At 35.6% G+C, this 26565-nt stretch overlaps 1 protein-coding gene across 4 annotated transcripts in view; it reads left to right on the forward strand.

Moving 5' to 3' along the window:
• LOC131152416 (ATP-dependent DNA helicase 2 subunit KU70) overlaps positions 1 to 26565 on the forward strand; it is a 167780-nt gene that overhangs the window by 135530 nt on the left and 5685 nt on the right. For all 4 annotated transcript variants that reach the window (XM_058104283.1, XM_058104282.1, XM_058104285.1 and 1 more), the window contains one exon: positions 13064 to 13124. In XM_058104283.1, the coding sequence (XP_057960266.1) occupies positions 13064 to 13124 (61 nt within the window). The remainder of the gene's footprint in view (positions 1 to 13063; positions 13125 to 26565) is intronic.

Here is a 26565-nt window from a genome sequence, read left to right on the forward strand (position 1 = left end):
GAATGTCTTTTGTCCGCTCATGGAAGATTGGGTTGAAGGCAATATGAATGTCAACTTGATTAGCACACATTAGCTCCCTAGACTGAGAATGTGGAAAACCTAGTTTTCCCAACATATTCTTCAGCCAAACAAGTTCACATGTAGTGTGAGCCATAACCCTATACTCTTACTCAGAACTTGACTTGGCCACCACATCTTGTTTCTTACTTCTCTAAGAAATCAAATTTCCGCCAAGGATACAATACCCGGTTGTGGATGTTCTATTAGAAGGTGGCCTGACCCAATCTGCATCAGTATATCCTTGAATATGAGTGTGACCTCGATTTTGGTATAAGAGACCTCTCCTAGGTGCACCTTTGAGATATCTCAAGATGTGAATTACTGCATCCCAGTGACTTGTTCTCGAAGAATCAAGAAACTGACTCACAACACTTGTTGCGAAAGATATATCCGACCGAGTGACTGTGAGATAATTACCCTTATTAGGTATGAGATCTTGATACTTCTATACCCAAGAAGTACTTCAATGGTCCCAAATTCTTTATTTGAAACTTAGTCTGCAGGAAATGCTTTAGGCATTGAATACCTTGATCATCATCACCAGTAATCACAATATCATCTACATACACAATAAGCAGAATCCTTCTAGCTGGAACATGGCGGTAAATGTAGAATGACCTACTGCACACCATTGAAGGCCAAACTCAAGTACTGCAACACTGAAGCAACATTAAGCCTGACTCCTCCTTAGCAACAATTCCAGGTGGTTGCTTCATATAGACGTCCTCCAAAAGATCACCATGTAGGAAAGCTTTCTTCACGTCTAATTGGTGTAGAGGCCAATGATAAGTGGTGGCTAAGGAGATGAACAAACGTGCTGAGGCAAGTTTTGCTACAGGGAGATAGTGTCTGAATAGTTCAGGCTATACTCTTGAGTATATCCCTTAGCAACTAGGCGGGCCTTCAATCAACCAGGGAACCATCTGGATTAACCTTCACAATGTACACCCAACGACAACCAACCATAGACTTATCAGGAGGAAGACATACCAAATCTTAAGTGTCATTATCCTGTAAAGCATGCATCTCTTCTATCATTGCATTCCTCCACCCAAAATTTGACAAGGCTTCAAAAATAGATTTTGGAAGAGCAACATAAGCCAAAGTACTAAAAAAACTGTAATATAATAGTGACAAGAAATCATAGCAAACAAAATTAGAGATTGGATGTTGGGTGTAACTACATTTTCTTTTTCGAACAATAATGGGTGGATCAACATCTTGGGAAATAGGATCATCTGTCAAGGGAACAAAAGGCATAGAAGTGGAGGAGGTTCTACTCCTTTGACTCTACGCGTGTATACTTGCAAATTGGGATGATCCTTGTGATGAGAAGGACTCAAATTGGATGAAGATGTTGGAGGATTAAGCATAGATCTTAGGTTAGGATCTGAAAGACTAGGCAGTGGAAGGGACTCATTAAGGTCAACAAAACTTAAGGAATCATATTAGTATGGTGTAGACTCAAAAAAGGTGACATCAGCAAAGACAAAGAATTGCTGTAAAGTAGGGCTCTAACATCGATATCGATTTTGAGTTTAAGAATACCCTAGAAAAAAGTACATTTGATAGCGTGAGGATCCAACTTATTCGTTCCTGGAGTTAATTGATGGATAAAAGACACAACCAAATATACAAGGTTGAAAGGAGAACAAAGGAGCCTTAGAGAAGATAATTACCACCAAGGACAAAGGATGACATTTGATTAATGAGAGAGCAAGCAATGAGCATGAGATCACTCCAAAAAACTTTGGGGACATTCATTTGATACAAATACAATAGGGTCTGAGTGACTTCGAGAATATGCTTGTTTTTCCATTTGGTAACTCCATTTTGTTGTGGAGTGTGGACACAAGATGACTGATGGATCACACTTGAATTAGTTATATAAGTACTAAATTCGGTACTAAAGTACTCCATGGCATTGTCACTACAAAGTATCTTGATTGGCATATCAACTGAGTCTTTATTTGAGGATAGAAGGCACAAAAGATATTAAACAACTCAGAATAATTTTTTATTAAATACAGCCAAGTGATCTTGTAGTCATCAACAAACGTAATAAAGTACTGAAACCCCAATTTTGTTGTGACATCAGAATGGACGAGCATGAAAGGACTGACTTGCCGTTTGTTGACTTAGGAAGCAAAAGGAACGTGATGTTGTTTTGCCAACTGAAAAGACTCACACTTAAGACTAGACACAAAACTCAAGGTAGGAACTAGCTGTTTTAATTTGTCCAAGGACGGATAACCAAGGCGACAATGGATTTGAAGTGGTGTAGCAGCGGCTGTGCAGGCAGTGGGAGAAGAGCGACTCAAAATAGTAGAGTCCATAAGCCTCACGTCTTGTGCTAATTGTCTTCCTTGTCTTCAGACCTTGAATAAACATAGAATTAGGAAAAAAGGTTATAGAATAATTTAGTGCCTTTGTAAGCTTACTAATTGACATGAGACTGAAGGGGGACTTAGGAATATTTAAAAAAGAAGAAAGAGAGATGGAGGGAGTAGGATTTACTGATCCTATCCCTTAACTGTAATTGTGGACCCATTAGCAAGGGTAACTTAATGTACATTTTAGGATACTGGAGGGAAAAAAGTTGATTGCACCTGTCATATGTCAATAGCAGCAGGGTCGATAATCTAAGGACTAGGAGCAAAAGATGCAAACTGTAGGATTACCCTTCTTAGCAAAACATGCAATGTGATGAGATGCTTGTTGGGATGTTTGATACTGTAGGAACCTGGTATACTCTTCCTCTGATATAGTTATAGTACACTGTTCACCTCAACAGGGCTTGACAATGGAAACACACTTTTGGGATTGGAGGACGTCATCCCAACACACACAACCTCAATACAGCAGCAAATCAGAAATACAGTGTGAACAAAATGCTCTTAAGATTCCAAAAGTTAAATTCTGGGCCAACCAAAACAGCCACAATCCAGACCAACCAAACCAAACACAAACAAGTCAACCACTGATTCAACCACGAATGAGTCACCAACAACTGGACATAGCACTGCCACAACCCTACAAAATCAATGTATAAATGCTGCCACTGCTCCAAGAGACTTCGACACAGCCCCAAGAAACCAACATACAGCTCTAACAGTAACAAACGGCCTCTATAAAGTAGAAAATCTGAAGTCACAGCAAACAAGATCCTCCTGGAATTCATGGCCACAATCCCAACACACAACGTTCGAAAATGGAGCAAACCACAAGCACACAATGAACAAGAAATATAAAAACGAATCAAGAACACAGAAATACCACTGTTTCAGGCCTCAATGAAATCTATAAGCATTGACCAACATCATCAGGCATTAGCAAGCAAATCATTCCTGGAATGCCTCACATGTGCAAATAAAAAAGGCGATATCTTTGGACAAGAAAGATGACAAACAACTTGGTATTATGGTTTGAGGAAGGATTCAAGACATTAGGGAGGAAATCAGAGCAAAATGGCTGCTCAAAAGTGTCTCACGCACCTTGGGGTCGGTGCTGCCAGCTTTCGGCCAGCATGTGGAGGATCCTCTGGCTGTGAAATTTTGAGGGCTTGTAGAGGTAGCTTGCTATGTGGTTAGATTTGCAAAATATTAGATATTTCTTGAGGTGTTGAAGAGGACAGCGCTGTCCAGGATTTTTCTGGCAACTGCAGCTTTTTCCAGCAGCTGCTGAACCTGCTCCTGGACTTCGGTTTGATTTAGCGCAGCGGTCATGCAATTAGGGTTTAGGTCGGATCTTGCTCTGATACCATGTTGAATGATTGGGTAAAATGGAAGACCTTATCACAATAATAGGTCTCTCCCTCTATTTATAATATATGTCAAAGCACATTCCAATGACCATAATGCCCTTACTAACTCTCACTTGTTAATACAACATGCACTAACAATGCTAGTTGACTAAGAAAACCATCAACAACATCTTTTTTTCTTTTCTTCTTTTCTTATAAAATTTAAAACAAATGAATGGGCTCTCTCTCTCTCTCTCTCTCACACGCACACATACACACACAGAACAAAGGCCAACTATTTATAGTAGGTGCATGTACAACCTAGCCTGCAGTCATGTACAGTGATAATAAACTATGAACAATGTTCTTAAGAGCACTGTACGCACTTAAGCATGGAAGATCTTGCAGCCTAGGTCTGAGGCACAATAAGTATGTGTGCAGCTGAGTGAAGTGGTAGGTTACTCTTTGAAATAAAATGTATAATACTTTAAATTGAAAAGATTTTATGCATAACAGGAAAAAGCTAGATAAAAGTCATAATAGTACTTTTTTACTACCTTTACAAATGGGAGATTTTTTATAGGGAATTAAATATCTCAATTGAAGTACAGGAGAATTAAGGTAGCAGGTTACTATTTTGTAATTTAATTATATACTTTATAATATTATTTCATTCCTTTTTTGAGACCCTAATAAACAAACATTTCTCAAAAAAATATAATTATTTGAATCAGGAGGGAAAAAGGTAAAAGCCATGTTTCTTTGTGCCTATTTGTCCCAGCCTAGGCATCTTCTTGCTGCGCTTAAAACTTCACCTTGGTCAATGCTCATTGCCTAGGGTCTTATAAGCACATTGGCCTTGGGGCTTTCTGCCTCATGTACCTTAGGCATACTTTTGAGAGTGCTGCATATGAAACACACTTTTGTGGGTGAGAGGAAGAAAGTTGTGCTAATTCCTCCCGCCATTTTTCAAATGGATGGAAAGGAACAGGAGGGCCCTTGAGAAAGAAGAGATGTCTACTTTTAGGCGCTGTTTATTGAAAGTCAGTTGATTGTCACAAACTCCCTGGCATGGAAGATTGAAACAAATATCCTTGGTTGATTGTGGACGCGGATGAAGCTTTCTTGGGCAATTGTTGTTTTTCTCTTAGTATCATAGAAAGACACTTTATTAGTGTTATCAGTTCTTAATACAATCACAAATCCAGAACAAAAGAAAACAACCCAGAAAGTCAAAATACATAAAATCTTGAATGAGAACCTAGATAGCCAAAATAACAGCTTGAAATGAGTACCGGCAAATGGTCTCCAGATAAGCACAACCTTCGTTCAGGAGCAGAGGCCAAAAACCGAAGCTGCAGGTAAGTATAAAATAGGAAAGAGCTACTTGTAGAAAAACCAGCGACAGTGTGAGTTGCACTACCAAAATTACTCACTGACTTTGCTCCAAATTCTTGCATTCTGAAGCGCAACTAAACAGTGCAACAACCAAACTAATGTCTAGGCTACACACAAAAACAAACCTGCTAATACCACAAAACAACACATGGGACTTCGCAATGCAGTGAAGGACCATTAACTTTTTTGATGTGATCAATTTCTCTCATGTCGTGCACCTCCTTGTTTAAATTGTCCTCCGCCATAAACATTCTCCTTGTTTACATTTTAAAATTTAAGGTGATATATTCTCATTGTCACCAGTGCATCCTTTGTTGTCTCCTGGAGCAAAGCCACGCTCAAGAGAAAAAAAGAGAAAATAAATCTACATCAACTTAATATAGCCCCCCCAAGTCTTGATGACATCTTGGCAGAAAAAAATCTAGCATGTCTTTCCAGCCAAATTCCTTATAAAACAGCAAAAAGAGCTCATCCTCACAACCTTTTAACGTCCTTGCCTTTCTCAAAACTCACAAAAGAGTATTCCACAAGTTCGAATTAAAAGAACAATGAATAAACAAATGTGGTACATCCTATGAAGAATTTCCATGCATGAGACATATATCCAGCGAAAGAGCTTTAGAATGCCTTCTATTTCGCAGCTGATTGCCGCTGTTAACTCTATTATGGGCTGCCAGCCAAACAACCACCTTATCCTGGGAGGAACTTTAGCCTCCCAAATACCCCAATAGAGGGGAAAACCTACCTCAACCTTGGTAAGATAGGAGAAGAAAAATTTACGCAAATAATTGCTTGATGAATCTGAAAACCAAACTCTACCATCAGTTCTTCAGGAGATATGGCAACCGCCCTGTAAAATGAATAAACAAAACTGCTCCTCCATCTCCCAGAATATGATTTCAACTTCCCGTCTCCTTGTGTTACATCTCACAGAATTTCCACCCCAGACCTACCCTGAACATTATGCCCATAACAGTCTCTGCTTTTCTATTTAAACTACTATAGCCTATATTATTAGTTTGATGAGCATCTTTGTTCAAGCCTTCCTGTCAACTGCACCTAGAGTCTGGAGACCCTTCCTTGAAATTTGGTTCTCAGAATATTGATAAAAATAAGAATAGGTTAATCTAAATTTAGTTCACTCCAATCTTGAAATATTATGGGACTATTTAATGGACAATTTTTTCTTAGATTCTCATCCTTAACGTTTTCAATTCTATTGATATTGTTCACAAACTTAAAACTCTTTCCATTTGCCCTTTCCATCTTCAAGTGACTCGTCATCTCCAAAACCTTGACATGTAGAAGTACTTGGAGAAATGTCAACTCAATAAAACACCCCTGTTTCTTGAATTACTTGATAATTCTTGTAACTCCAACAGTCCAACCCTCCATCATCTTATTCTTACTACATTCACCTAAGATTAATTCCTCCATGATAAAAAACTACCACCACCATCAACTATCTTATAAGATTAGAGCTTTGTCAACCTCTTATCTTTAATTTTTCATTGGAGTTGTATTCCTGATTAAGTGTTAGAGTTGACATGAAGTTTAAGTATGGATGTGAGCTACTTTAGGATTGTAAGCCACTTTAGACAACACCTCACACAGGGAATAAGATAATTTTTAACCAATACACAATAAAGTGGGCAACAAGACTAGAACTAGACCTGGCAAAGCGGATCGGGTCGGTTTATCCGTGGCGGATAAGGCGGATTATCGGGTGAAAAAATCATAATCCATATTCGACTCGTTTAAGTGGCGGATTAGGCGGTTTCGGGTCGGATAATTCATGGCGGATGAGGGGATAATCCGCCATTCTCAAATATAATTTTATTAATAATTTATTTTTGTCATAATAATTTAAATTGTATACTAAAACTTGCAATTAGTTTGTGTATTAACTTTTTTAGTAACTATATCAATCATTCAATCATTTATACTAATTAACAACTCCTAATTCATACAAGTAAAGCTGTAAACAGTAAAACACAATAAATTAATCTCAATACAACTCAAAATAAAAACTCAAACTGTGTGACTCGTGTGAGTGTGAGTCTAAAATCTAAACATTATAATTGTTCTTACAGCATGTGAGTTTCTTTAAATACAACTATTTTCAAATCGTGTGAATCTCTCAAAATAAAACTATCAACAAACTAAAAAAAATCTCAATCCATCCTTCAAATAACTTCAAAATTATTTGAATGCCTTGAATTAATTGAAATGCTTTCATTTGTGACATCAAAGCTTTCATCTTCTTCTACTCGTGTGCCTATCATGAAAGAATTCAAAATATAATTTAAGTTATTAATTGAATAACATAAATTGAACTTATTAATTAACATCTCAAAAGTTACAAGTTATCAAACTGGAAAAAAAATTACAAATAATTTATTCAACACTACAAGTTAAAACAACAAATAAATAATAATTTATCGACTACATAATTTTCAAAGATAAATAGAAGCACTAGCTGCACAACCTGTGCTAGTGTAGTAATATTCAAATAAGGTCAAATAGAGCAAGATGATACACTAGATGAGGTACGACCTGCTCTTTCAGCTTGAGCAATATCTTCAGCAAGTTCTTCCTTATCTACAAATTCTTCAACTGCATTCAAATTTTAAAATATAAATAAATATTGCATAATACATAGTATTTATAATAACATAGAAATATAATTAAATAAGCATACCTCCTCGACTATACAGCCAATCACGAGTTAAAATGATAGTTTCAGCATTATCAGGCGTAAGAGAACTACGTGACATATTTATCACTTTTCCTCCAATACTAAATGCTGATTCCGATGCAACAGTTGATATTGGAATTGATAAGATATCTCTTGCCATTCGAGAAAGAATTGGATACCTATATTCATGACTCCTCCAAAAGTCCAAAATATCCAATTCTTTATCACAATCTACCATCCTCTCTCTAAAAAACATTTCTAGTTCTGACATTGGAGCTTCTTCATCTTCCTTAGCAAAAGCTTTAAAACCCTAAAAACAAGTATATAACAATAGAAATATAAAAATTCTATAGATGTATAATAAAAGTAAATAAAATTTGTACTTAAAAAAAAATCTTACTTTTAGTGTCACGTCAACTGATGTTGCAATAGGTGTCATATGACCACGATCATGACTAATAGATGCTTCAAAGGAAGGCATTTTATTAGAAGTCGAAGGGGAGTGGTGCTTCACATACTCATCAAAAAGTGAATGCATATCACGTTGGATGTCGTTTACTCGATCTTTCCAAGACATTGGTTGCACTTCTTTTAAACAAAAAGATACAAATTGTATCTTGAAACGAGGATCCAGAATAACAACCATTGCCAAAATTTTACTATAATCTGACCAGTATTTGTCAAATTTCCCTTGCATTTGAGTAGCCACATTCTTTAAAAAGATATCATCACCCAATGCTGCATTAAGTAAAGTTACTTGTACCTTCCATACTCCTTGAAAGTACAAATTTGCAGTTGGATAAGATGTCCCAGAAAAAAGATTTGTCAAGTCATAAAAAACCTTCAAGAAACTAGCAATTTTCTCAATTTCCTTCCATTCATCATCGTTTGGGCAAAACTTGAAATTCTCCTCACTAAACCTGAATTGGCAAATAGCATCTCTATAGTATAAAGCACTTTCAAGCATCATATAAGTAGAATTCCACCTAGTAGGACAATCTTGGCGAAATCCTCTCACACGTGGCACTCTCACCTTTTCACAACATTCATGAAATCTAAACTTTCGGTGTTGTGAATGCTTCACATATTTGACATAATCTCGTATTTTGTCCACAGCGAAATGAGATAATTTTAGGCCATCTTGGACAATGAGATTCAATATGTGAGTGCAACAACGAAGATGAAAAAATTTTCCTTTCCTTACCAAAGCATTTTTCAAGTTCAAATTAGACTTCAAAAACTCTACAAAACAGTCATTGGATGTAGCATTGTCCAATGTTATGGAAAATAGCTTCTTGTCTATACCCCAATTCACCAATAAGTCCATGACTTTGTTACTAAGTGCTAGACCAGTGTGTGGAGGAGGCATGCTTGAAAAACTCAATACTTTCTTCTGAAGCTTCCAATTTTTATCCACAAAATGTGCAGTTAAACATAAATAGCCATCAGTATTTAACGAAGTCCATAAGTCCGAAGTAAGAGAAATTCTACTAGAATTATTCAATAAAAGCTCACGAATGTGCTCTTTTTCCTTGAAAAAAACCCTCATAACATCAGCTTTTGCAGTATTTCTTGTCACAAATTTTGTCTCTGGATTTAATTCTAAAGCCCATTCATGAATTCCTTCATACTCAACAAAAGAAAATGGCAAATTGTGTCTCACAATTGCCATTGCCAACTTCCTACGTTGTACAACTTGATCAAGTTTTCGTGTATGCAAAGACAACTTTCCATCACCTTGACTCATTAGCATTTGTTTCAAATCACTATTTTTCTTTCCTATGCATTTTTTCATATGACAATGTAAGTTTGATGTCCTAGAGTTCTTACTATGGTAAAGATATTTCTTAGGACAATACTTACATTGAGCATATTGTTTATCTCCACTTTCAATCAACTCAAAATCTGTCCAAATACTAGATGTTTTTTTCCTAGCTCTTTTTACCTGTGGAGTTGTTTCTTTTGTAGGTTCTGTGTTTGATGAATCTGGCAACTGAACTTCTTCTTCACTCATTTCATCATTTTGATCAATTGAATTTGCTATTGACTGAGACATTTTTTTTCCCAAATCCTTGTAATGCACTGCAAAAAATTATGAAATGGGATTAAATGTTTACATTGCCTAGCGAAAGATTAAATTCATCTTGAAACAAAAACAATGCTACTATGCAGGCCTACAACAATAACAAGGTAGAGATGTCAAAGTATTTAAAATGACAAAGGCCTACAACAATAGCAATGCAGAAATGTCAAAGTATTTAACATGACAAATAATGTAGTTGCTAGAAGTATTGGCTTAGAGCTAAAAATTCATATTTTCACTAGCCTTCACTAACTTGAACATTGGTTTTTTTTTCTATAAAGGAGGAATTAAATAGAATTAAATTTCTTCGGTACCAAGGCTTTAAAGGAGGAATTAATGCTTTTACTAAGGACTCCATTATCAAAGAATTGCACTCAACCTATTAGCTAAGACTTTAGTAATAATCTCAAGGTTGATAGATGGATTAAGAGAACTTTATTTTTATAGGCCTATGTATATTATATTGTTAATTTTTTTTTATGACAATAACACGTTTTCTATGAACAGTACAATTTGAATATTATGATTGTTTGAGCAACAAACACTAACCATGCATAGGATTCATGGGAAGAGCATAGATTTTTAGGACATAGATTTGGATATGCGTTACTTTGAACAAACCATAATACAAAATTGTGTTGATTTTATTTCAAAAATCCACACAAATTCAATTCCATGTTCCAAAATCCAAGCTCATAACACTATCCATGCATGTTATGGTTTATTGCATGTTTAGTACATAAGAATATAATGAAATCAAGCGACATGAAATCATATTTATTACTCAGTTTTGTCATTCTCTTCATTTACATTTTTCATTCCATCCAACTCTTATCAATTTACACGACAATATATTTAGTAATGTTTTGCAATGTCAAATTGTATTTCCTGTAAGTGTATGTTTTACAAAAATGAGTTTTTATTTTCAAGAAAGCTAGAAAAGGATTTCTTCTATTATTGTTTTCCAGCTCTTCTGCACAAATACTAGAAAACTACAAAGCAAGGTATGTCATCTTTTGTAATTCTTTGAAAAAATAAAAATTATTTTTCACAACTGAGGTCCTTTAACTTTTTCAATGACTGGATTGCAGTACCAAATATGCCCACAACGGGAAACATCCATGCATAATTAGGGGAAAACATAAACACTGCTGTGGCAAGCCTAAGTTACAATTTGCAAATACCAATTCTTTAAACAATTTGCAAGGAATCAATATTTAATATATTTAAAATTAAATAAAAATAGAAGCATGGCTCATGGATGCATGAAGAAGAAAAGTAAAAAAATAAAATAAAAATACAATACACAGTAGCATGGCTCATGGATGCATGAAGAAGAAAAGTAGAAAAATAAAATAAAAATACACAACACAGTGACAGTGGAAGTGTGGATTGTGGAACAGACAAATAGGGGTGGAACTGTGGAAGCCTGGAAGGCATAAACCAGAGCGGAGCTCGGAGGGATTACCAGTAACCAAACTACCTTCTGAGTTCTGAGTTCTAAAGCCCCCTCCTGCTGGTTCGAAGCTCCTCGCACCTGCTGGTTTGAAGCTCCTATTGATTCGAAGCGCAAAGCTCCTGGAACCTGCTATGGCGATTGCAAAGACTGGTTCGAAGGATCGAAGAAACTCACGACTCAGAGGGCCGAGGGAAGAGGGCTTCGAAGGGTCGAAGAAGAAGGGTCTTGTGCGGCGGCAGCGACGCCTAGACTGGTTTCCACTTCTCCTTGTCTGAGTGATTCAGTCTCTAGTGTCTGTGGCTAGGGCTCGAATGGAAGAATCGCGAATGGGGCTGACCTGGGTGGGGGCTGGAAGATTGGGAGCCTGAGGGTGGGAGTCTGGGAGGGCCGAGGGAGACTCAATAGTCAAGAGGGGCACGCATGTGGGCTGTGGGTGCTTGGGCCGGGGCATTGACCATTGGGCCTTTGAGTTTTGGGCAGTGCTTCAGTGTCAGTGGGCTTAGGGGCAGTGGGTTGTGGCTTGTGGGCTATTTTTATGAGTTAATAGTTAAGCGGGTTGGCGGATATCCGCCGGATAAACCCGACCCGACCCGCTAAGGGGGCGGATATGAAAATTAAAACTCATATTCGACTCATTTAACAAACGGATGATCATGAGTCGGTTAGAACGGGTCGGATACGGTTCGGATTAACGGATTTTTATCCATTTTGCCAGGTCTAACTAGAACCCAGGACCTCCTGGCAACTGTAGCTCTTATACCATGTTAGATTACTAAGCTTAAGTTGGTAGGTTGTGGGCTAACTGTAGCTCTTCTAATGCACGAAAATATGTTTTTGTAACCTTATGAATTTCAGCCCTTGTTTTAATATGGAGGAGGCTAAATGTGCTTCGATTATGTTCTTGGTTTAAGTAGGATATGGTTTGGTTAAGAAATTTGATATCTATTCACTGAAGTTAAGTAGCACACATGCCATAATGATTCCACCATTCGGTTGCCTTGAATAGTTCAAGGAAAAGTTGTCTTAGTACAGTATATAAGTTTTGAAAATTAATATAGTGTAAAAAATAGTTAAACGTCCTTAAATTACAAATGGATGATTGCATGATATGCATCGTTTGCTTTGCTAAAACAGCAACAGCAATAAATGGATGATTGCATGAAGAATATTAAGATATAGCATATTATATAGTTTTAAAATGCACCCTCTCCATAAATGATTACTTAGTGCTTACTAGAGAATACATACTGGCACCAATTTAGTTATTATTATTTTTTATCCTATCCATGATTTCTTTAGCTACTTGGCAAGTGCAAGGCACAACATAAAAATTGAGGATTGTGGAAATACCCTAAAGTTAGATTCATAAACATAATAAATAATTGTACTTCAATACAAGCATATAACAAGCTGCGTAATTGAAAACTCAAAATAATATGGAAGTAGCAGTATAATACATACGTACATTCACATGCATGAATCTGTGTTTATGTGCTTGTGTATGCGTGTGCATGTATAGATGTGCGTCTATCTGTTGCACTTGCATGTGCATGCACATATATGTCAATACATATGTGTGTGCGCATAAGGTTATCTTTTATTTATATAATTATCTTTTTTCAGTTTTGCAGTCGCATTTTATGGCAGCTCAACTCATCCTCAATTGGTTGCCCTTGTTGCGCAAGTAAGATTCCCTCTTTTAAAAAGGATTTTTGATACTTCGTATCTATGAATACTGCTTGTGTGTGTGTTTGTGTCTTCAAAATTAAAATTTTATTTTATCATCTACCTTATTCTTCTCTTCATCTTTGCTATTGCAATTTTCTTTACTTTATTAGCATGCATTTGTATAAACATTGCCCACACATCATAGTGTAAATGCGTATTTTACTAATTCAAGGTTGATTAGGGTGGATATATGATTTTCCTATGCCCAAAATACATTTTGGTAAGTTGTGTTATTGTTCTTCAAAACAAGAATGCTGTAAATCTAAGAAATATGATTCAGTTAACCATGGAACAGGAGAATAGAAACAAGGGTAAAAAAAATTGTAAAAGAGAGTGGGTGAGAGAGTGTGGTTGGGCTAAGGTAGACATACAAGCACACTTCAAAATTATGTGGTGTTAAAAGGATTGATGCACATTGTTGGCTCACATCCTAACAGCTTTGTGCTAATATAACATGGTATCAAAGCTTGTTACTAGGAGGTCCTTGGTTCCAGTCTTGTTTCCCACATTTAATGTAAGTATGTTAAAAAAAATATCATGTTGCCAATATGGGTGTTCTTCATTGTTTTTTATCTCCCCACATGCAATCAGGCTGCACATGTGGCGGACTGTTAAAAAAGCTTGATATGCATTGTTGCCCCCCAAGCTAACAACTTAAGATTTTAGGTAACATGGTAATCTAATATGAAGTTTTTAGGATTAACATGCCCCTAAGCACATAATATAATACAATCGCATACTAAAATTGATGCTACTCTTTAAAGCTCTCCCTCAAATTTGGGTGCATAAATATCTCCAACCCCAGCTTGGCAAAGCAATCGGTTTAACATGGCTTTAGTGAACATATCCCCTTGCTAGTTACAAGGATCCACAAACGTGGTAGCTACAATATGTGCTTAGTCCTCTCATAAAACACATTATTACTTGCAATGTGATGATAGCATGATTTTTATAGAACAGACGCATAAGCTTTGTCACAAAGTCTCATAGATGCACACAAATATATTGAGTTTGCTTTAATACTATAAACAATGGCCAATGAATGATCCAAAATCAATCAAGAATAAAACATTATCATTTAAACAAGATTTTGATTTGAGCAAGCCAACTTCTCAAAGGGAGTTGAAGTATAAGGTGTCTTAATGCTTGACATACGTTGTTGACCCACAACATAATAGCTTAGGGCCCTTTTAGTTATGGAAAACATTTTCCACTTTTTAGTTTTTCAAATAATTATAAAAATTGTACGGGTCTATTTAGTTGTGGAAAACAATTTTCGTTTTCCATTTTTGTTTTCCAAAAAGTTTCAAATATTTAGCTAATTTTTTATTTTTTATAACATATTGTGAAATAAATGAACGACAACAAGCAATTTGACACTATTTACTTGTGAAAATAGTTTTATTTTATATTTCTAAATTTTCAAATAATTACAAAAGTGCCACATTGTTTTCCAATTTTCCAAATTTATAGAAAAGTTGGAAAACACCTTTTGATTGTTGTTCTAACTTTCTAACTCTTACTTTGCATACGAGAGCATCGTTTCGAATATTGGACTTTTAATTTTTGTGGATTATGCATAGAGTTTATTCTAAATCCATGCAAATCCAAATTCAAGCCCCGAAACGCATGATTTCAAACAATACCTTATATAAAATTTGGAAAATTGGAAAGCAAGTTGTCCTTTTTTGTGATTATTTGAAATCTAAAAATGAAAAATAAAAAAATTGTTTTGCACATTTAAGCAAACTCTTTGTTTTCTACCTTTTAAATACGAATCTTAGAACTTTTAAAATTTTTATAATTCTTTGGAAAAGTAAAAATTTGAAAAATGGAAAATAGTTTCCACAGCTAAACCGGCCCTAAATTATCTTTTAGTTTTTCAAGATTCATATTAAAAGGGTAGGAAATAAGAAGTTCGTTTAAATGTACAAAACAATTTTTACTTTTTATTTCAACATTTTACAGTAAATAAGAAAGACAACTTGTTTTTCAATTTTCCAAAAAAATGTGGGTTTTGGGCTTTGAATTTAGATTTTTGTGGATTTTAAAGAAACTCAATACGTAGTCAAATATTGTAAAAATGAAAAATAATCTTAATTTTTTTTTGTCCCCTTGAAAAAGCTAGATAGAAAATGAAAAATGTTTTCCACAATTAAGCGGGCACTTAAGCTTTTAGGTAAAATGGTAATCTAACATGATATCAGAGCTGGTTTCCAGGAGGTTTGGGGTTCTAGTCTTGTTTCCATGTTTACTTTGTGGTTTTTAAAAATTATAATATTCTCTTGAATGGGTGTTATTTATGGTTTGTTTCTCTCTCCATGTTTTATTGGGATGCGTGGTGGGGGAGTGTTAAAACTTGATATACATTGTCACTCCAAAACTTAATAGCTTAAGCTTTTTTGGTAAAGTGGTAATCTAACAAGGTTTATGAACTGTGTATAGGAGATGAGAGTGTTCAGTTGCTTCAATTCTCACAATAGAAATTCAAAAGTCATCAAGATTTAGAGAAACATACCCTGTCAAGAGAATATTCAGCTTTCCTAATTTTCATAAGTCAAATATGAGTCTTCAAATTTCTTTCCAAAGAGAATGCAAGATAGAATCTCAATCTAAACTTGCAATAAATATATCATAGAATCAATTCAAAAAATTCAGCCAATGAATAATAAATTAGGAGATACTTTCCGATGAATGTCAATTCGAATTGTTTCCGATGAATTTAAGACTTGAGACTAAGAATATTTTAACTTTTTTTAACAAAAAAAAACATGAATTAAAGTTTGGCTTAAATTGGGTCCATGTATAAGTATTAAGGAGAATAATTATTGCATGTGAGTGAGAGAAGATCTTGCAATTAAGGGTCATTAGTTTGGCTAGTCATCTCATGAGTTGGAATTTTTTTTTTTTCAATTTTTGCATTTGTTCAATAAGATAAATTATGATCATTTAAAAAACATTTCCATTTGAGAAGTCAACTTGTCAGAGATGAAGTATAATGAGCATGAACGGTGTGTAGGTGAGGAGAGTGTTCAGCTGCTTCAATTCTCCCAATAGCAATTTAAAAATCAACAAGAAGAAACATACGTTGTCAAGAGAATATTCAGCTCTCCTAATTCTGGTAAGTCAGCTATGAGTTTAACACTCTAATTACTTTCCAAAGAGAATACAAGACAAAATCTCAGTTTAAATTTGCAATAAATATACCATAGAATATGTTCAAAAAATTTAGGCAGATAGATAATTAGGAGATATAAGTCGATTCAAATTGTATCCAATGAGTTTAATATTTTAGAGACGAAGTATCTTTTTAACCTTTTTGACCAAAAAAAAAAAAAAACATGAGGTAAATTTTAAATTAAGTGGAATCCACAAATAAAATATTAAAGAAAAAAATTATTGCACGTGAGTAAGAAACCTAATTAGAAATTACATAGTTAGCATGTTGAAAAATAAAGTGATACAGCTATGCATATGGCACCTTAAGCGTCGTGTCATGACTAGTCATGCTAGTCATCTCATGAGCAGGAATTTTCAATTCTTGTATTTGTTCAACAAGATAAATTGAGTATATGAAAGTGATAACATAAGGATAATAATTATGTTTTGGAAATCATCAAAACTCTAAACATGAAATATATTGAAATTTATATAGACAAACACATGACTTACATTTCAACATATTTCTACTTAGCTAAACTAGTTCAATCAACATGTGCATACCTTATGATATAAAAGCTCCTATTACATCTATGTACCAACCTGTTGAGCTTTTGATGCACATTATCTAATTGTGCCTAGTTGGGATTCCCCATTAACTAGGAAGCCTTGCAATGAAGGACATTTTTAGCCTGGTAACATTAAAAAAATGTTTCTCAGCCAACTTTGTGGAAACAAGATTACCATGAACAACAACAACAAGCCTTAAATTCCACTAAATGGGGTTGACTACATGAATCCTTTTTCGTATTTTCACTCAAGTATGGGTAATTTCCTTCGTAACCTAAGAATTATTAGGTCTTTTCTCACTACCTCATTGTTGGTTATTTTAGGTCTGCCCCTACCCTTTTTAATATCAGAAACCGTAACTAATTCACTCCTTACAAGTGTGCTGCTTGGCCTGCATTTCAAAGGCCCAAACCATCTAGCCGCCCCTCCTTATCTTGTCTTCGACCGATGCTATGTCTAGCTTATTGCGTATATCTTTTAATGTTATACCACTCATCCATATTAACATTCACATTTTGACAACTTTTACTTTTTGTACATGTTGTTTCTTAGTTTCCCAATATTCTGATTCATAAAGCATGGCTGGCCTTATAGCCATCTTATAGAATTTCCTTATTTTAAGGGTATATAGTGATCACACAACATGCTTGACACACTCCTCCATTTTATCCGTCTAGCTTTAAGTCTATGTATCGCTTCCTCTTCAATTTCTCCTTCTGCTTGTATAATACATCCATGATTTTGAAGTCTACTATTGCTATTAATTTCTTGATTATCAAGTTTACTCTTATCTCAAATTCTCCTCCTTACGTTATTGAAATTACATTTTATATATTTTTTCTTATTTCTGCTTATCCTAAACTTTTAGTCTCTAAAGCGATTTTCCAAAATTCTAACTTAGATTCCACACCACTCCTTTCATTAATCAAGACAATATTATTTGCAAATGACATGCACCAAGGGATCTTGTTTTGGATATTTCTAGTGAGTTCATCAATCAATAAAGCAAATTGATAAGGGCTTAAATTAGAACCTTGATGTACACCTATTTTGTGATTGGAAATTCTCTAGACTTTCCTCCTACAGCCCTAATGCTAGTTGTTGCTCTATCATACGTATCCTTAATGACCTCAGTATATCTACTACAAACTTCATTCTTTTCTAAAACCCATCATAGAATTTCCCTAGGTACTTTATCATAGGCTTTCTCCAGGTCAATAAAAGCCATATGTAAGTCTCTCTTCTTTTGTCCAAACTTTTCCATTGATCTTCTTAACAGATAAATAACTTCTGTTGTTGATCTCCCAGGCTTAAAACCAAATTGATTCTTTGAGACCCTTGTTTCTAGTCTAATTTTTTATTCAATTACCCTATCCCGCAGTTTCATTGAATGGCTTATAATCCTAATTTTGTGGATAGTAACATGCTTTTTCTGCATTCCTACGACCTTTTTCTTGGTTTTTATAATAATGCTAAATAGACTAGTTAACTATATACTTATTTTATCTCCTAAACATTTCCGAACTTCAATTGGTATGTTATCTAGTCCTATAGATTTCTGACTTTTCATTTTTTTAAAGCCATCTTAACTTTAGTGACTCTAATTTTGTGAATAAATCTCTCATTTTTAGTCTTTTCCTCATTTGTCACTTCAAAGTTCAAGTTTTCAGTTTGGTTTTTATTAAACTTATTAAAGTATCTCCACCACCTCTCTTTTATGCCTTCTTCTTTAGTTAGACTTTATCATTCTCATCCTTTATGTATTTTGAATTACCTAAATCTTCGCATTTTCTTTCTCTAGCTCTAGCTAGTTTATAATTGTCCCTTCTCCTTCTTTTGCATTTACTCTATGATATAAATTTATCATAAGGTCTATGTTTAGCTTCACTATTGGCCTTTCTTTGCAATTTTCTTGCCGCTTTGTACTTTGCAAGGTTTCCTATATTCCTACAACTCTGCCATGTTTTATACCAATTTTTTTTTTTTCCTTTGATAGCCTTTTGGACATCTTGATCCCATCACCAACTTTCTCTCCTACTTGAGTATTTGGATTCACCTAAAATCTCATTTTCTATCTTTGTGATAGAGTTAGCCATTCTATTCCATACAGTGCCTGCATCTACTTTATCGAGTATTGTTCAATCGCTCTCTTTGATCATTTTATTTTTGAAAATATTTTCTCTCTTCAAGCTCCACCACTTAGTCCTTGTGTTGATTTTTTAGTGTGTGTAACATATATATATATATATATATATATATATATATATATATATTGAATGCTAAGACTTTGTTGTGCAGCTAAACTTTCACCTAAATTACTTTAGACGATCCTCCTTCCTACTTAAGAAGAAATCTACTTGGCTTTTATTTTGATCACTTTTAAAAGTTATATAGTGTTCTTCTCTTTTTATAAAGTAGGTATTCAATATAACCAAATCGTAGGACATGGCAAAATCTGAAATCGTCTCACCGGCCTCATTTTTATCTCTATACCCTTGGCCTACATGCATCCTCTCATAACCTACATTTTATTTTCCAATGTGTCCATTCAAATAAGCTCCTATGAAATTTTTTTTTTCAGACCTTGCTATCCCTTGTATAATACTATCCATATCTTCCCAAAATTGTGTTTCGAGGTTTTTATCTAAGACGAGGTGGTATAAGTGCAACACGTCACTTGTAGGGGATGCCCCACAATATTTGGTAAGGATTCATGTTATAAAGATCTAACAAGTTTTATGTTGGTTGTCAGTTACATAACGCAACCCTACTCCTCTATTTGGGCTTGGGACCGGCTGTGTGTAAAATGATTTAGGGCAACTTGTGTCACATAAGTATCAACCATTTCATTATTGATAAAAGTAAAAAACTAATTGAAAGATGCAAACTGTTTTCGCAAATTCAGTAAAACAAGAACAAAATACGCACACAATCTACACACTAAAACTAAACTAATTAGTCTACTAAATACCCTACCCTATGTCTAGTTCACAATTATCTAAAGCACGCCCTAGATCTAGAAATCACACATACATCTCAATGAACCTAAAATCTAAAGCATGCAAGTTTAACGTGTGAATCTATGCAAGACTTAAATCCAGACTCATGCAATTGTAATTTTGAAATTTTTTTTTTGTAGAATTCAAGATTTGCAATTGATTTTTGTCTTGAGGTCCAAAACAAGTGAAGTCAAATGTGTGTGTTTAATTCTACAAAACAAAAAACATAAAAACCTAAATCTACCAATCAGCAAGATAAGAACAAATTGATGAAATACAAACAAGTTAAGCCAGTAATATTACAAAAAAATTTATGTAACTAATAGTTGAGGAAGATCTCACCAGCGGGCAAGAAGATCTCACCAACCGATTTTTCTAAGATTTCTTTGTTCCAAGTATTGTTTCCCTTGGCATCACAAAGATCTTTTTTACAAAAATAATGTGAAAAATAATAGAGAAAGATATTGTTAAATTACCACTTTGCCTAAAAGCTTAGGCTGGTAGGTTATGGGCCAACAATGTATGTCAAGCTTCTTACACTCTGCCACATGTGCAGCTCGACAGCACGTGGAGAGATAAACACACGATAAATAACACCCATGATAGGGAATACAATAATTTTTAACCACCACACAATAAACACAGGCAGCAAGATTGAACCTAAGATCTCTTGGTAACCTAGCTCTAATACCATGTTAGATTACCACTTTACCTAAAAGATTAAGTGCATTTAGGTTGTGAGCTAACAATGTATATCAAGCTTTAACAGATCTCATCTGCGGCCAAGGTCTCCCTCATTGTAACTAAGTCCGATTTTTCTATAATGTCTTTGATCTGAAGATTGTTTCCCTTGACATCGCAGTGATCCTTTTTAGGGTGGCCAGTGCTAAAGCCCCGCTATAACAAGGTCATTGATAGTCTAAACCCTAAAACAACCAGGTAACCCAATGTAATGGAAAAAGAGAGGCAAATGAGGGGAAGCAGCATGCAGGGGGCAGATGGCTACAGTGCCGGAGGATGCTAGATCTGAAATCAAAGGAGGCTAACTCAATTGAATCTTTGATAATAGAGGAGCATCTGTCTTGTTGAAGAAGTTCGCGAGGGAGATCTAACTTCACGACACTAGATCTGAGCTTGTTGGCATAAGGTCGGGGCTCGGCAGAGACTATATCCACCCTCAGATCAAACGTCGCAAGGCAAGATAGAAATTGACCTGCACCAGCTGATGATAGGTTCACGTGGCGACAATGGCTTAAGGGGCAGCGCTGTGAGGAGGCTCATGGTGGTGCAGTGAGGCTCCACAAGATTTCCATGAACAATGGTACAGATAGTAGAGCTTCAATCTTCAACTAAACCAGTATATTCGACATCAAATTACCCCACAGTATTAAAGGTTCTATTACACCTGTACAGTGACCTCTAGCAAAAGAACTTTTGAGAGACAGCGAAGGATGTGTCTGATCTAGCACCAATCACATAAATAACTTTCTCAATAACCTTCATGTACCTACGCTTGTCTTTAAAATCAGGTCCATTTGATAACTTCACATTTAGCTGATATTATTTTTGGCTGGGTATATAGGCACCTCATGTTTGCCCACAATTTCTCCTGCCCATTTTTACTATGAGTACCCAGATCAATTGTCTGATTTTTGAGCCCAAATCCATCAATAACTTATTTTTTGAATAATTGAGCATTGCAAGGGTATTTTGAACACAACTTAAGTGAAACGAGGTTTGCTTTAATCTAATTTCGTAAGTAGGCTGTGTGGGGAAGCATAAGGTATAAATTAATTCACAGTAAAAAAGAGGATATAACAGGAAAGGCATTAGTGCATGCTGGTGCCAGGTGCTAGGGTCAATTGTTGCTTGCCCCCAGTCACCTAATTTTCATTTTTTCACCAATATTTGCCCTGATGACAGTGGCCATCTTTTTCATTTACACTCTTTCTGATTTTAGATGAATTTTCAGGCAATTCTAGACCCTTAGATCACCGTCGTTACCTCCAAGAAAAAACCTCAACTCTAGAAAACTCCAATTTTGCATGAAAAAAAGAGCCTAAGGTGCCCATTGGGAGGGATGGATTGGAGAGCATTGGAGAAGAGAGACAGCAAGGGGTTTTATTTTGTTGATGAAGGAGCTCTTGACTAACTTTTACTGGTTTTGGGAAGGGCAAGGATGTTAAGAGGCTTTGGAAGTGTCTTCTCTTTTCTGTGTTATGGAAATTTAGCTGGAAAGTAATGCTATAATTTTTTCTGGGAAGATCAATTGGGCTTCTTTGGGACAGGGTATGGTATTTGGCTTCTCTTTGGACTTATAGTGCAGGCTGTCTTAAGGGCTGCTGTTTCAGGATGTTGCTAACAACCAAGCATGATCACAAACAGCATGTTGGTGGAGGCAAACTTCTTATACAATTAAACTCATTACAGAGCTCTATTATGAACAAACATAAACATGGAGATTCAATCTCCAGGAAAAAAAACATGGATACCCAAGAGCTATGAAAACTTGCTAGGCCAAATGAAACAAGCCTGGGTGAAAAACGTGGCTAGAGGGGTCTTCACGCACTGGTGCATGGTATTGGGCTGTTAGGTTGCAAAGAAGCTATAGATTATTCCTATAAAGCCGAAGCTAGTAAGAAACCAATTCGCTCATTACCTTAGTTCCCATCTCATAGAAAAAGAATGGGGTTCAGGGTTCTAAACTTTGATAGTTGGAAAGGATGTCTATTAAAAAATCATTCTTATTACACTGAAAAGAGGGGCAAAGCACTCTCCTTACACCACTTTATATAACCTGCCTGAGAGGACACATGCATTGGCAGCTGCACTCTAGCTTTTTAAATTATGTAAATCTGCACCCACTGAGAAGAGATGGGCTGATTTTTTAGAAATAGTCAAGAACTACATCTGATTAGAGTGGCAGTGACGAGAGGTTTCCTGTGAGAGTTTCGATGATGATAGAGGAAGGATGAGACAGGATTGTGCTGAGTATGATAGGGGCATGAGAAATCATGTGAATGGTGGTGACAACTTTAGGGTTTTAGGATCCTTGCTCTGATGCCTAGTTGAAAGATAGAGAGAAGGAAAGAATGTTTCTTGTAGAAACTACACAATAATTAGGTCTCCCACTTTGTTTATGATATACCTCACATATGTAAAATGACGATATACCATTAATAGCATCTAAACTTTTAACAGAATTATTGACGGGCTTTTAAGTCTTTAAGCTCTTTTCTCAAAATCAATTGTTGTGAATAGGCAGTTTAAGGGTCAGGATTTATTTTTATATTAATGTTTTATATTATGTAAGGATTTATTAAGGCTTGAATATACAATGACCAGATGCAATAACTAGGGTTGATTTTGGTTTCAATATTGGCTTGGATGCGATTTGATTGGGGCTGAGATTTTGTTTGAGATTTTTTGCAAAATTCACACCCATAAAACTCCATATTTAGTTTTAGAAAAAAAAAATACACAGAAAAAACATGGTCTAAAATTATTTATTGTCAAAAAGTCAATGCCTCGGAAATTGGCAATTCCTTCCATTAGAGGTTGAAATTTATACTCCTATGCTTTCTTGATGAATAAAGTTCTTGCGTTTTCAAATAACCAGTCAAGTTTCTAGTAATACTTGGGAACTGAAATTTTCCAGAATTCTGAAAGATTAAACTTGTCTTACGGGTCCATTTGGATCAAGGAGTGCACAAATCAGTTTTCCATCATATAGTCTCTTTGTCTTAAAATATTGTTATAAGTGAAAAATATTCAAATATGATTGTGAGATTAAGAAACATGGAAGATAAATGAAATGCAGAATAAAAAAATTGAAACATATTCCTACCTTGGCATAGTTTGTGAGGCTCATGGACTTTACTACTTTGAGTCACTCTCTTGTTCCATAGCCTGCACTGCCCTTGCTACACCACTTCAAATCCATTGTCGCGTGGATCATCCATCCATGGACAAATTGAAATAGCTAGTTCCTTCATTGAGTACTGTGTTAGTCTTTAGTGTGAGTCTTGTCAGTTGGGAAAACATCATCATGTTCCCTTTGCTTCTCGAGTCAAAAAATAGGCTGATAGTCCTTTCATGCTTGTCCATTTTAATGTTTGGGGTCATAGTCGTGTTACGTCGAAATTGGAGTTCCGATACTTTCTTATATTTGTCAATGACTACTCTAGGATGACTTGGTTGTATTTAATGAAAGATTGTTTTGAGTTGTTTAATACCTTTTTATGCCTTCCATTCTCAAATGAAGACTCAATTTGATATGCCAGTCAAGATACTTCATAGTGATAATGTTAATGAGTGCTTTAGTACCCAATTCAGTACCTATACGACTATTTTTGGTATGATCCATTAGTCATCTTGTGCCAACGCTCCACAACAAAATGGAGCTGCAGAATGGAAAAGTAGGCATGTTCTCAAAGTCACTCATACCCTATCGTATCAAATGAATGCCCCCAAAGTTTTTTGGAGTGATGTGCTCATTGCTTCCTCTCTCATTAATAAATGGCCATACTATGTCCTTGGTAGTTTAATCCCACATTCGATTATCTTCCCTAAGGCTTCTTTGTTCTCCCTTCCACCTCGTATATTCAGTTGTATATCTTTTGTCCATCAATTAACTTCAGGAAAGGATAAGTTGGCTCATTGTGCTATCAAATGTATTTTTTTGGGGTATTCCTATACTCAAAAGGAATATTGACGTTAGAGCCCTACTTTACATCGATTTTTTTGTCTTTGTTGATGTCACCTTTTTTTTATTCTACTCAATATTATGATTCTTTGAGTTCTGTTGATCTTAAATGAGTCCCTTCCTCTACCTTGCGTTCTAGATCCTAACCTAAATATTTGCACCCAATCCTCTTGCATCTTCATCTAGTTTGAGTCCTTCTCATCACTTGGATCATCTCAATTTGCAGCTATACACATGACAACTCAAGGGAGGAGCCTCCTTCTACTTCTACTCCTTCCTTCATCAAATGATCCTATTTCCCCCGATGTTGATCCTCCCATTGTTGTTTGAAAAAGGAAAACGTAGTTGTACTCAACATCCAATCTCTAATTTTTCTTTTTATGATTTCTTTTCATCCTTATATTACTGTTTTGTTAGTATATTGTCTTCTGTTGCTTCTCCAAAATCTATTTCTAAAGCTCTATCCCATTCTGGGTGAAGGAATGCAATGATTGAAAAGATGCATGCTCTACAAGATAGTGATACTTGGGGGTTGGTACCTCTACCTTTTGATAAGTTTGTGGTTGGTGCTCATTGGGTGTGTATTGTGAAGAATCCTAGATGGTTCCTTGGCTCAATTGAAGGTCTGCCTTGTTGTTAAGGGATATACTAAAGTGTATGGATTGTTTAGATACATTCTCTCCAATCTCTAAACTTGCTTCAGTATCTTTGTTCATCTCCTTGTTCACTACTTGTAATTAGCCTCTACATTAGTTAGATGTGAAGAATGCTTTTTTACATGGTGATCTTCAGGAGGAGGTCTATATGGAGCAACCACCTAAGTTTGTTGTTTAGGGGTGGTGTTAGACTTAGTGTGTCCGCTCAAGAAATCATTATATGGTTTAAAACAGTTTACAAGAGCATGAGTTGGTTGATTCATTGTTGTTGTACTTGAGTTTGGCCTTTAATGTGCAATGGATTGTTCCGTATTTTATCGATATATTCCATTTGGTAGGATTTTTCCTATTGTGTATGTGAATGATACTGTGACTATTGGAGATGATCAAGGCATCTAGGATCTAAAGCTTTTCCTACATACTAAATTTCAGGCTAAGGATTTGGGATCATTGAAGTATTCTTGGGTATATAAGCATTGAGATCTCGTATGGGAATGATCTTTTCACAAAGAAAGTAAGTTCTTAATCTTTTAGATGAGATTGGGCTGTTAGGATCCAAACCTGATCGTACACCCATGGATCCCAATAGTAAGTTAGTGCTAGATATGGGTGATTTGTTTGCTTAATCCAAGATGGTATCAGAGGCTTGTTGGGAAGTTGAATTATCTCACAGTCACTCGACCAGATATATATTTCACAAGTAGTGTTGTGAGTCTGATTCTCCAAAACAAGTCATTGGGATGCTGTAATTCACCTTTTAAGATATCTCAAAGATGCACCAAGGAGAGGTCTCTTATATTAGGATCACATTTGTATTCAGGGATATACAGATGCAGATTGGGTTGGGTTGCCTTCCGACCGAAGACCCACAATTAGATATTGTATATTTTTTGGTTGTAATTTGGTTTCTTAGAAGAGTAAGAAACAAACTGTGGTGGCCAGTTCAAGTGCTAAGTTAGAGTATAGGGCTATGACTCACACTACATGTGAACTTGTTTGGTTGAAGAACATGTTGGAAGAACTAGGTTTTCCACATTTCCAGCATGTGGAGGGATATGTGATAATCGAACTACTATTCATACTGCCTCCAACCTAGTCTTCCATGAGCGGACAAAGCACCTCAAAGTTGATTTGCTATTTTGTTCGAGATAAACTTGTACATAAGCTCATTACAACCCCTTGTGTGAAATATGATTTTGATTTTGCTGATTTATTCACTAAAGCCTTGGGAGGTGGTTTTGTGAAATTCATTTGTAACAAGCTAGGAGCATATGATATATATGCTCCAGCTTGAGGGGTAGTGTTAAT

Source organism: Malania oleifera, chromosome 3, assembly GCF_029873635.1.
Source record: "Malania oleifera isolate guangnan ecotype guangnan chromosome 3, ASM2987363v1, whole genome shotgun sequence".
Classification (NCBI taxonomy): Eukaryota; Viridiplantae; Streptophyta; class Magnoliopsida; order Santalales; family Ximeniaceae; genus Malania; species Malania oleifera.